The 12,537-nt window shown below is 40.2% G+C and overlaps 1 protein-coding gene across 5 annotated transcripts; it reads left to right on the top strand.

Annotated features, from left to right (window-relative positions):
* Positions 1-3,695: 3,695 nt before the first annotated feature.
* znf217 (zinc finger protein 217) lies at positions 3,696-11,478 on the top strand. Of its 5 annotated transcripts, XM_084681284.1 has the most exons (9): positions 3,700-3,794; positions 3,913-3,986; positions 5,987-6,057; positions 6,172-7,577; positions 7,757-7,882; positions 8,035-8,313; positions 8,389-9,435; positions 9,643-9,766; positions 9,896-11,478. In XM_084681284.1, exons 4-8 carry the CDS (start codon positions 6,266-6,268, stop codon positions 9,753-9,755), a joined length of 2,877 nt encoding a protein of 958 aa, XP_084537410.1. In that variant the 5' UTR covers positions 3,700-3,794; positions 3,913-3,986; positions 5,987-6,057; positions 6,172-6,265; the 3' UTR covers positions 9,756-9,766; positions 9,896-11,478. The 5 variants fall into 5 exon arrangements, with proteins under 5 accessions (XP_084537409.1, XP_084537410.1, XP_084537405.1 ...); XM_084681279.1 differs by having other exon boundaries at positions 8,035-9,435; XM_084681281.1 differs by having other exon boundaries at positions 3,712-3,790; positions 8,035-9,435.
* Positions 11,479-12,537: the final 1,059 nt, after the last annotated feature.

Raw genomic sequence — 12,537 nt, 5'->3', positions numbered from 1 at the left:
TTTGCTTCAAAAAAACCTGACTGAAACATTTCCATATTTACAAATAGTAAAAGTCACATGATCTTAGATTCATAGTGTTGCAAATGGAGTCCAGCTATTGAAAGCTCAGTGACAAAACAAAAGTGTCTCCCTAAACTTTGCGTTACTTTTGGGTGGGATGCAGAACAATTAAATCCATAATACTGTAATATATTCATTGAAACAGTGTCTTTAGTGTAATGTAATTGGCGACTGGTGAAGAAAATACATCACAAATAATATAGGTCATATATCTTTGATACAAGCCAAGTATTTATGCATATTGATGGGCGACCATAGCAATCCAGTTCATCTCTGGAGTGTCTGTGAGAATGCACCCATGCCCTGGACAGGGTGGGACAAGGGAACAGTGGGTAGGGAGGCCTGCAGGGCAGCCTGCTGTCAACACTAATGTGTGTCACAGCCAGCGCTGCTCTGCATCAGCATGTCCACAGGGACCCAAAAGGGGAAACCATTCCAGGCAGCTTCAAAAGACAGAGCATTATTCCCAGGCCTCTTGATAGCAGGTTAAAAGCAATATCTATCCACTGTATGACACTCTGACTCACTGACAGTCTATATTGTCTGTTCAATCAGCCAGCTGCAGAGCTGGTGTGCTGAATGATTAAATATTTAGTTGTTTTGGGAAGCATGATGCAGATGCACAAAGACGCTCCTTAGCGGTGGAGCACCTAGGAGTGTTCACTGGCTCAGGCAAAATAATTTGCTATTCTTAAGTCTTAAAGGTTGAAAGGCAGGTCCTGCTTCTTTAAGTCCTGAGTCCTGGTTTTAAATCCTGCATGGTGAGCATTCACTGGTACATGATAAAGACATATACATATGTAGGCAAAGTATATATAAAGCTGAAACATATTAGAATAAACATTAAACATACATCCTGTCACAAGATGATAACAATGCTCAGAGCAAGGACCAGCTAGCCCACAACAAACAATGAAAGAAACTTTGACTCAAACTTGCAAATGTTGATAGAGATAATAAAGTAATGTAGAATTTTACCGTTAAACAATGCAAATTGTTTTTTTTTTCTTCTCTCAAACTCATCAATCACATATAACAGTCACGTTAACATTTCAAAAGAGGCTGGTTTGGTTTAGCAGAAGAAAGCTCAATGACATACAGTGGCGGTTCTAGACACATTTTACTGGGGGGGCCAAGGGGGGGGGGGGCAGTGTTTAATCAGAGGGGCACATTAATAAACGGAAACAAATTATATTTAAACATTGAATACTTTAATTTTGCTTTAAACATTAAAATCATACAAACGGCTCTGGCTCTCTCTCTAGCTCCTCAGCTCTCTCAATACCTTGATATGTTTCTCTAAATGTTTTATTTACTAGGGCAAAAAAGGCTGCAATGTCCCTTCCTCATTTCATGATGACTACTATAAGCAGAAAAAGTGCAAAGATATATATATATATATATATATATATATATATATATATTCAGTCAACTCAGGGGGGCCACAGGGGGACCAGGGACATTTTACATGGGCACTAGCCCCTGTAGGCCCCCGTGTAGAACCGCCCCTGATGACATATTAGCAGAACAAAACACTCCACCTCTCAAAAACCTGACACATTTTACACACTGGATTCTCTTCACATCTTCCTTGATGTAGTTTTAAGTGTATTGTTAGACTTTGCACACTGAAGTTTACACATATGTGATAAGGAAATGATTATCTGAGGAAATCACAATTGATTTTGGTAAAACAAATAACATTTGGTTCTAAGACTATTGTGAAATGTTCTGATCTGATAATTATACTATCATATATGATAAAAAAAAAAGGTTAAGATGAACAACCATGGCAGGCTAAGGGGTAGAAAAGAGACTTTAGATTATCACTGAAACAGCCCCTAAAGGTAATAAAAGAGTCTCAGTCAATCTGAAAGGGAACAATGCACTCAGCTGCTTCTGACACATTGGGACAAAACAGTCTCCACAGACTGAGAGGACTTCACCCACTCATTGCTTAAAAACTTAGCACTGCTGCTGGTTGACTTCTAAATAATTGTTTTCTTATCGTAAGCAGTACACCCTTCTTAACAAGCCCAGATTACCCTACTATTCACAACTTTGTTGTGCTTAAAGACAGAAATATGTACAAAACAGGGTATTGGACACAGCAGTTAGTCAAATAGTTCAGTCAAGTTAATAAAATCAGTGAAAAGTAAATAGATTATTTGTTAACATACTGTAGTCCATCTGTTTTCTGTTATTATTCACATACAGTAATTCAGGCATTTTGAACATAAACAAATCTGGTTTGAAATCTAATCCAGTTACATGCAAGTATTTACATTTGGAGTTTTGTTTAAAAATGAGAGCTGATAAGTATACATATATTTTTTAGATAACAGAGTCTGTAAGCAACAGATATAGGGCATTTAATTTTAGGCTATTTCATCATCCTCAGACGTAGAACTGGCTTTCCAGATTGTGAGTCGTTCACAAAGCCTTTGTGGTAACAGAACAATAGGAAATGAGCGGGAGGCCTCTGTGTGTCACATGTGGTGCCTTTGATTAACATTCTAGACTTGTTTGTATGATAGGACCTCGGGAGAGAGCAAGAATACCAAAAAGGTAACAAAATCAAGCAACAGTTGAACGCTGTAGTTAAAATACATTGATAGGCAACACATAAACACCTCTCTTTAACTGTGAAACACTAGAGTATTATAAATAATGGTGCAATGAAATGTAGTTGCGCAATGATCAAACATTTAGATGTATAACTTACAGTACCATTTAGTGGTATACTCTAATACTGAGAAATCTTTTTTTTTTATATCTATATATAAAACAGAGATACAATTCTTGTTAGAGAACAATAACTTTACTATTCTGTGACAAGACTGAGGGCAAAGTTAAGGTACTGTACAGACATCCTCTGGTGTTCAGTTCCTCACACTATCACCAGTGTGTTGATAATGTAGGCAGGGTGATCCTCTGTGTGTTACAGCCAGATGCTGGAGATGTTTTGGCAAATGCATGCCGACAGCAGTCGATGTGGATTTGTTCACTGTTCTTTAGCCTGGACAGCTGGGGAGGGTAACTGAGCTTTCTCTCTCTCTCAGAGACTAGGGCAATGTAATGTATTCAGTCATTCATGGAAAAACACCCAGATCCAATGATGAGTGCATTCAAGGGGTCCTGAATTCCTGCATTTAAAGAGTATGGCTATATTGTTATCAATCAAATACCTCAATAAAGGCAAACCACATCACAGACAAGGGATATTGTTTAATAGGAAATCTACCTTACAATAGGCTACATAGCAAACTAACTGATCTTGACCTCAGTGAGATCACTACTTGCAGTGTCACTCTGATGTTGAAGTGGGGGAGGGGCAGAAGTAAGCAGGTGATAAGTAAACGACACATATTTTCGATTGAACAGTTAGTATGATGTTCAATTTTATAATCGTAAATTATAATGTATTTACATTAGTTGGGATTATGCAATAATAATGATTATCCAACTAGAAAAAAACAATAATTTTATATTAGAAAACGTACACTGTCAAGAGTTTCTTCTTCTTCTCAAAGAATAGAGCACTTAAGTTATGTTTTGAAAGGACTAAAAGTTCAATGCCTGATAACACAACCTGCTAAATCCATCATGCAACTGTTAAAACTACTGTTTAAGGTTCCCATCCCCCAACCACACATGGTATAGGTTGCCTTCCCTCTGCCTGCTTGTGTGTGAATGTTACAACAGGCAAGACAAGCATTGTCTACTTTAGGTTGGTAAGTCACTTTTAATGTTAGAGCTAATGTTAACTCTCAATCGTAGTTAAGCGAAAGTCGCTTGCTGTAGTATATCGATTTAGCAACATTGAAAATAACCTGCCTTTATATATTTCAGGCAAAAATGAATCCCCAAATGTAAAGCCAAGACGTCTAGCATCACAGTTCCTGTCTCTTCAGTGAACAAAGCAGGTATGCAAATATGACTCGCTATAACTTTGAACTAAATACTCGTGTCAGTCAATTGCATCTTTTGAGCGTGTATTTGATTCAGAAACACAAACAACATTTTCATAAATAGTTGCCTCTAAGGATGGCAACTTATTTGCGACCATGTGACAACCACTAGGTTTTTGGGCTGTTAATGCAAGCGCTGTTTCTCTGACTGCCTGTGCTCTCTGGCTGTGCTGCTATTGAGAATCGTTAAGAACGCGCCTCAGAATTTAACAGCTGCACACAGTGAAGGATTTGCAAACATTGAAACGAACAATATGATCCACAAACAATTGAATAGCAAGATGAGCTATCCGATACCGTTTCACTAAACTAGTTTTGCAAGGTAACGTGTTTATTTACCTTAAAATAGTTACAGACACTATTTTGACGTTTGTTCTCAAAGTGTGAATCGGCAGTATGTAATAGCCTATGGTTTGCCATTAAATGTGAGCCATAAGAGACAAGCTAGTTTAGCTTTTCGGGTGAGTCATCTGTAGTCAGTGGCGAGGTTATTGCGAATGTTATGTTGGCTAGCTTTCTAACCAACTTCCAAAAGGATGAACAGTACTTAAAGTATATTCAATGATTGTCTATGCATTTCACTAGTCCAGAGAACTGCAACCCGTTTCTGCTAACGTACTGTAGCCAGTTTGGCTTAGTTCTAAGACTTGTGTTGCTAGTCTGGCTACCTACGTGTGAATATTGATTTGATACATTTAACTATTCTAACGTTGACTTTACGGAAAATGTGTTATTGATTGGCAACTAACCGGCATGCTAGCTATAAAATACTTTTTTTGTAAGCTATTGCTAGCTAAATGTCTAGTGCAGTCGTTATGTATTCCCTAGCCAACTAGGCAATAACAGCAGGCGAGAGCTAGTATTAAGGTTAACTAGTGTAAATGAACGTTAAACTAACAATACAAAGCTTTTGTGTGAAAACATTGTGTGGACTACCTAGCTACAACTGAAGCCTGGTATACATGGCTAGATGCGTGCCTTAATGGCAAGGATTATGAATACAGACAACACGTTTCATCACATTTTTGGTAGACTAACTAGTTAGCGTAAACTGTAAGGTTTGTTGTTTGAAAGCCATAACCGTTGACTAATAATGGTATCGCCGAGTGCATCATTTGTCTTCTCTACCAAACTTAGCACAAGTGATCACGTTGCGTGCTTCAGAGAACAAATAGAATGTTAAACATCAGTTTTTATAGCTACTTTGTAGAGTTTAATTACACCTTGCTGTTAGAAGATTGGGAACAAAATTGGTATTATTGTAGGCTATTAAAATAGCAAAAGGGGAACAGGAAATTTCACGTATTTGACTCTCTAACCAACATTTTGTCAACAGCCTGTTTGTGAAGTGTAGGTAAATACACAATCAGTAAATGTGGATGTTCACACATTTGAGATAAAAAAAAGGCACGTCTTTGTTGGCGTCTTTATAGTACAATTCTTAAAACTTGATTGGTCGTAGGGCTGCCAAGTTCCTTTACTTAGCCTAGATCTTGACTTGATGCACAGTTTGCCTTTCACAGACTAGTTTGTCCAGTTACTCCACTTGTATCGATATAGTGAATGCTTCCTTCAAAGATGCAAGCCTCGTCTACAAAAGGAAAATCCAATTTGAAATGCAGTGTTTGGACATAGGAGTAGGCTACCTGTTGCTTTAAAACAAGTCACAGCACCATTTAGGTATTCTGCAATTTCTGATATAAACTTCACTCTCATCTACTCTTCAAAAGATGCATCTTCTTAAATATGGGGTAGACATTTTTAGTTTTGGATTGATGGTTTTCGATCAAATGATCTTGTATCGAATATAGAATACCCTGTGAGGAAATGCACTGTATCTGTTAGGGTAGATTGCCAAAGGACTTATTTCCTGTTTCAGTGTGAATAAACACCTTTCAGTGCTCCTTAGATCTTTTGGTATAGGATATATTGAAATATTCAAATTTCATTCACAGGCCTTATGTGTCAAAGTTTACCTTCACCAGGGACCTACCAAGATGTCCTGCAAGAACCCATAACAGCAAAAGTCAGTATTTCGCTTCTCTTTGTCAGACATGTCAGATCTCAGAAAGTGCAAGGACTAACCCACTTTTTTTCTTTTTACTCACTTTGCTTCCATATCTGTTTATGCACATTTTAGGCAATCTCCTATTGAAAAGTATAAACCAATAGCCACATTAATTTGACGGCAAATTTTAAGGACCGTACAAGATCGATCACGCAGTTGGGAAGACATGCCGACTCACTTGTTACTACCATATGTGGAGGGTCCTGATGGGCTGGGCCAAGAGATTCTGACCAGTAGCAGTATGCCGGGGACAGGCTCCAGTATGACACCTCACTACACAACTGCTCAGAAAGCTGAAACAGAGGCAGAGGGAAGCCTAGCCTTGTTTTGCATGTTCTGTGACCGGGCTTTCACTCACCAGGATGAGCTGGGCCCTCATGTCCTGACTGAGCATCCCACCACCTTGTTTGAACCAACGGTGTTACGCGTGGATGCTGAGTTTCGAATCCCAGGGGAGAGAACCTGGCCCAGACCTAGCTTACCACCTGAAAATGAAGAAGTCTTCAAGTGTGTTGTGTGTGATCAGGTCACAGATGATGCTGGTGAATTGGAGACCCACATGAGGAAGCACAGGGACCATTTTACCTACAGTTGTAATCTTTGTAGCCGGCGCTTCAGGGAGCCCTGGTTCCTTAAGCTCCACATGAAGAGAATACATGGGAGCAAGGGGGGAGCGAAGAGCAAGGCCCAGCAGGACCTTGACGCCCCTGTCACAATCAACAACATCCCCCAAGAACAAACACCAGAGCCTGTCTCCACACTTTATAAAATGTGTATGGTATGTGGGTTTTTCTTCCCAGATAAAGACCGTTTGTTAGAGCACAGAAAAATGCATACCAGAGAAACAGAGCTTGATGAAGACAGAGATCCAGAGAGTATTGCTACTGCCAAGTCCTCGCTCAATCAGGAAGCATTTCTTCAGGGTCTTCAGCTTCGCCCTGTAACAAAGTGTTCTGATATGCAACCAGAAAAATACTACAGGGGAATTGCCCAGCTTGACCCATTCAACACTTATCAAGCCTGGCAGCTAGCCACAAAGGGCAAGATAGCAGTTGGTCCAAATATAGCAAAAGACATGGGCCAAGATGCTAGCTCAGATAATGAAGACTCTGGTTCAGACAAGGAAGAACTGGGAAATATTTGGTCAGAATCTCAAGGCGACAGGTCTGTTAAAGAGGACTCTGGGAGGCAGCTGAGGTCTAAAAGGCTACTGGGAGCAGAGACCCCTTCACCTGAGCCAGACCAGAGGTCTTTGATCCGGAAAGACAAGCCAACACACTGTGAGGACTGTGGGAGGACGTTCAGAACCTACCACCAGCTTGTGCTCCACTCCAGAGTGCACATGAGGGAGAGGGGCGGAGAGGAAAGCCCCACTGCCTCCTTTGACGGCAAGATGTCAAGAGCAGGTTCCCTAGACCAAGCAGAGGAAGGGTCTGAAGATGGCTCAGAGGAAGGAACTGGGGATGTCTTTTGTTCAGGTATAAATTTGTACTAGCTTGGACTTAGAATTATTTGGTTGATATAGAACAAGCAATAATGTTTTGCATAACACATTTTGTAAAAGCCTTTCAAAATCAGTTTTGTCTCCCTCTGCTGTACACCTATTGATCATGCACCTTTTCCTCAAACGCATTTAATGATGTTTTGTTTTTATTAGATAAAAGTGAAGATGGCATTGATCAGACAAAAGTCAAAACCCTTGCATCCTCAAGGATATGCAGCTACTGTGGAAAAACATTCCGTTCAAGCTATTGCCTCAATGTTCACCTCAGGGTTCACACAGGTAAAGTTGATATATTGTTGACATTTTTGTTAAGCTGTGAACTGTCCATGGTTTAGAAACCATGGAGTGTGGTGTGTGTGTGTGTGTGTGTGTGCGTGTGGGAGGACTTTGGTTGGTCCTTTTTGTGACCATTTATTCCCTTTGTATTTTAGGTGAAAAACCATTCAAGTGTGTATACTGCGATTATGCTGGTGCTCAGAAGACCTCACTAAGATATCACCTGGACAGGCATCACAAGGACAAACCTTACTTTGAGATCCCTAGTAGACCAGTGCTGCCAGGGCCCTCTCCTAGTGAGAAAGAATCCACCAGAAATAAGGAGGAGAAACGGACCACAAGCAGGTCCAAACTGTGGGTAACCCCCAAGGTTGGACCAGGAACTAAGTCACGTGTCAATGCTAAAGGAGAGGACAGGTGTAATAGTTTGAGTGGTAAGCTTGCCAGCCCTCCTACCAAAGTGATTGCTGAGTGTGGGAAATTAACCGCTAAGAGTGCTTTCTTTGCAGAAGATGTCCACATTAAATACCCCATACCTGTCAACCTGAAGATGGAGCGCAAGGAAATAAAAGACGAAGACAATGAGGCCCCATTAAATCTGTCCTTAAAAGTGTCACTGTCTATCTCCGCCACCTCAGAACCAAGAAATGTGTTAGTTCCCAAAGCATGTGCGTCTTGCACCTTTAAAACTCTTTACCCAGAGGTCCTACTCATGCACAAGAAGCTGATTCATAAGGAAAAGTCAGACATGACTAAGAGGAATGGTATCAGAGGCAGTGCTAAACTGAAGCGCTACACAGGCTGCCCCCCAGCCCTGGATGGCAAAGATGTCACACCGCTTCCTCCAATTGACAGGAGACATCCTCGCCGTACCAAGTCACCCACCCCCCAGGCAGCAAAACCTTCAGAGATGCGTCCCCAGAACCCACCTCAGGTCCCTAAAAGTTCCCCAATCCCGTCACTCCAGAGGGAGTCAGGGCAGGAGGGCAAAAGGTACAGGAGGATTGAACCTCACACCAGCCAGAACTCCTCCTGGTTTAAAGAGGCAGGGCAGGAGTCCATCAGCGGTGTCAGCAAAGATGACTGCTATGCAGTAGACCGACCAAGCCCACCTGACAGAGTGGGGATTGGACAAAGGAGCTACTCGGTGAGGCACGACGTGGTGTGGCCCTCAGATGCTGCCAGACTCTGTCTCTCCAGCCGGTTTGGCAGTCTGCCTCAAATGGACTTTGGTGAAACCTCCAGCAAGAGGCCAAAGTACTCGTTGCCCCCATGCAGGGAAAGTGGCACTGCTGAAACCCCCAGTTTCAGGACAGGGGAGGTGCCCAAAAGACTACCTACCTCAGGCAGGAAAATGTCACTGCAAGGAAACTCCCCATCTGAATGTCCTCAGGCCTTTGCTCCTGTGAGATCATCTCCTCCAGCCCCCGGAAGCATCGACACTGACTGGAACATGATCAACATCCTACGCTCCTACTGCCCCAGTGACCTGGCCTCCCTCTACCAGGTCACAGGGGCCAACCCAAGCCACGGAGGCTTGACCAATCCTAGGGCAGGTATGTACTGAGCATTTAATCTAACAATTAGCTCATCTCGGCACTCTAAATATTAGCTCATCTTGGTAGAGCTTATATTATTTTCTTGAATTTGTTGGATGTTTAATTGTCAACGCAAGGGCTTTAGTATTCAAAGCCCTTTTTTCCAAAATCACACTGAACTGGTCTTTGGCAGTGACAGTTCAGTTTGCCCATCTCTCCTCCTAGGGAATAGAGCTACACTATATCAACACCTGCCTACTCTACCTAGCATACAGAGACGAGACCATGCCAGTCCCATCAGCAATGATAACTATGGAGCCACTGACAAAAAAGCCTAACAATTGTAATGGTAATGATGACAGTAAACTCCAATTTAAGTCAATTTTGTAAAATGTAGAATTTGTCAGTGTCAATCTTATTATTGTATTCATTTATCTCATAATCTATACTAATTGAAAACCCTTCTCTCCCTTTCCAGGTCTAAAGTATTCTGATGGTATCATGTTGCCACCTGCTTCAGTAGAAGGAAAGCGGTAACTGATAGATTATTTTGTGATGACCTACTGTGATCTTTAGATAAACCTTTATAAATTAGCCTACCTACAGTTTACAGTATGTATGATGATTGACTGGTAATGTAATGTAATGGTATGGATGCACTAGATAGAATTCGTGTAAATGAAGAAAAAAAAATCATACTTTCGCATGTTCAATTGCGGCTGTCTTGATCTTTTTTCATAAATGTTTTCATAGTCAGCAATACATTACTACATTATTTTGTCAAAGCACTGTCCAATAGCCTCAGGCCTGACGGTTTACAGTCTTTATTCACAACATGTATGATGATATGCATCAGAAATTGACTGTTGAAGGTCAAAACATTTATTATTTTATCGTCAGATTAAGCTGCTGTAGCTGTCATGTGAACTACGACAGACAATACAGTTTCAGGATGGAATAAAATGTCTGATGTACCTCTTTGTAGCTATCACTGGATGGACATGACAGTATCATTTTCAGTTGGGATCAAGTATAAAGTGCCACATGGAATTCTGTGTAAAAGGTACACTGGTTACCAGTGGACTATTAGTGCCTCAAAACCCACTATGCTGTAAAACATGGACCAAATAACACAATAACTGTGGGGTTTTGTTTTGTGTGCAGAACAGTTCTCTATAACATTTGTTTTAAACACAATTGTCTTATTTACACAGTATTCAGGACGTTTCTTATATTATTAAGTGTCCTGAGCAGCAACTGAATAATTTGTATCTAGTTTGTGGCATGTTGACCTGGCTATGTGCCTCACCAGTAGCCTTCTTGGGGATTGTCTTATTTGGTGATATTGATTGTGGAGGAGGATATAATGGCCTTGCTCAAAGCATTGTACACTGATGGAAACAAATCTGTGATTGCCTCAGGTTTCAGACTTCTTATTTTCAAGCAATTTGTGTACTTCAGATTTAGTAATCTGGTCTTTTTCCATTTATTATTGAATTTTGTGTTAATTTATTTCCCTTTATTTGGTTTTGTTTCTAATATTCACATGTACTTTGTAAAAAGTGAAATATTGTTTAAATATGTATGACAGTTACAATATAATAAAAAATTAGTCCATTACATTTTGCGTTGCATACCTTTTGTCCCAACTTTAAAGTTTGAGTTCCTGTTAGTGATGGGCTTCCTCTCAGCCACCCTCATCACCTGTCTTCTGAACCTGTTTCACATTGTATGTGATGGTTGTTCTTATGGTACATTTGAGACTTAACTACTGGACACTGGATTATCTTTATTTAGTGAAATATTCATATTGCTTTTTTTTTTTTTTTAGCTTATTGTGTTTTGATTAGATCAGTATTGACCCAGGAAGTGTAAAATTGTGAAATCCTCAGTTATTCATTATGTGAAATGAATATGGATATTACATGAATTGTTAACACAACCATAACATTTGTAAAATATCTGTACTTGACAGAATGTAACTAATGTATTTTTTGTTTGGATATGGAGGATCTGACCAGCCTTCATTTCTGAATTTCAACACTAGAGGGCAATAAATACAAAGACTTGACTGTGTTTCAGTTGTAGGCTTTTGTGGGATAAACTACTGTTTGCTCTTGTGCCACGTAGAGGCTAGTTGGTAGTCTTGGCGGACGAGTTAGGTAAGAGTTTCATTTGAGTTATTGTCATCATTGACAGGTCAAATCACAGTATTTGCTGGATGGTGAAGGGAAAGCAAAGATTTTTTCCAAATACCAGTAATGATTGACATCTAGCGCAAAGTGTCATTTACTTAGGTTATTGTTGTCTGGGAAAATATAAAGCCATGGTGAACAACATATTGTCCTTCCAAAGAACCATGTGAACTTCAGATTGATTTGTCATAAAATGGCACCCCTTTGTTTACTTCCTTCCCATCTGAATCCTTAGAGGAGGAGACTGACAGAAGAGATAACAGTTGTGCGTTCTGTCAGCGACAAATTACAAGGGACAGTCTCCAGCAAATTGAACACTTTAAACTTTGATTTTCTTTTTTGGAGTATAGCACATCTGTTTGCTGTCTGTTCCCCTGGGCCAGTGCTGTGTAATCTATTGCATTAGCTCACATTAGTGCATATCGCCCATGGGCCTTGGTAATCACAAACGCAAAATGAGCATTTCACTTAGCATCACCCTCATATCCCCCCACACTGTGGCAAACTTAGTGCAGATGCGCGGCAAAGGACAGAAGCTGATTGCATCTCATGATATGCTTCCTGTTACTCTGAATCTCTAAGTCCAATATGGTCTTGTTATATTTTCTGCTTTTCAAAACTTGCTGAAAGGGGTTTATGTCAAAGTGTCCCTTTAACAAGCATATACTCTGCATTTTCACTGTTTACTTGGCAATCGTGCTTTATTCATCACACACAATAGTTCATGAAGTTCAATGAACATTCATGCTGACATTTTCAATGGGAGTATTGACTTATGATTGAATGTGTTGCATATATTGTGTCGTAGGAAAGTGCACATCCTTTAATTACCCAAATATAAATCTGTGCTTGCATTAACATGAATTATTTTCTTAAAAGCCAAAAGTGATTAAAATTTCAATTTTAGGAACAATACACTCCAAAT

Source organism: Hypomesus nipponensis, chromosome 18 (assembly GCF_054491055.1).
Source record: "Hypomesus nipponensis isolate SF chromosome 18, ASM5449105v1, whole genome shotgun sequence".
Classification (NCBI taxonomy): Eukaryota; Metazoa; Chordata; class Actinopteri; order Osmeriformes; family Osmeridae; genus Hypomesus; species Hypomesus nipponensis.
The sequence above is the reverse complement of the archived record's forward strand: the minus strand, read 5'-3'. Positions and strand labels throughout refer to the sequence as shown.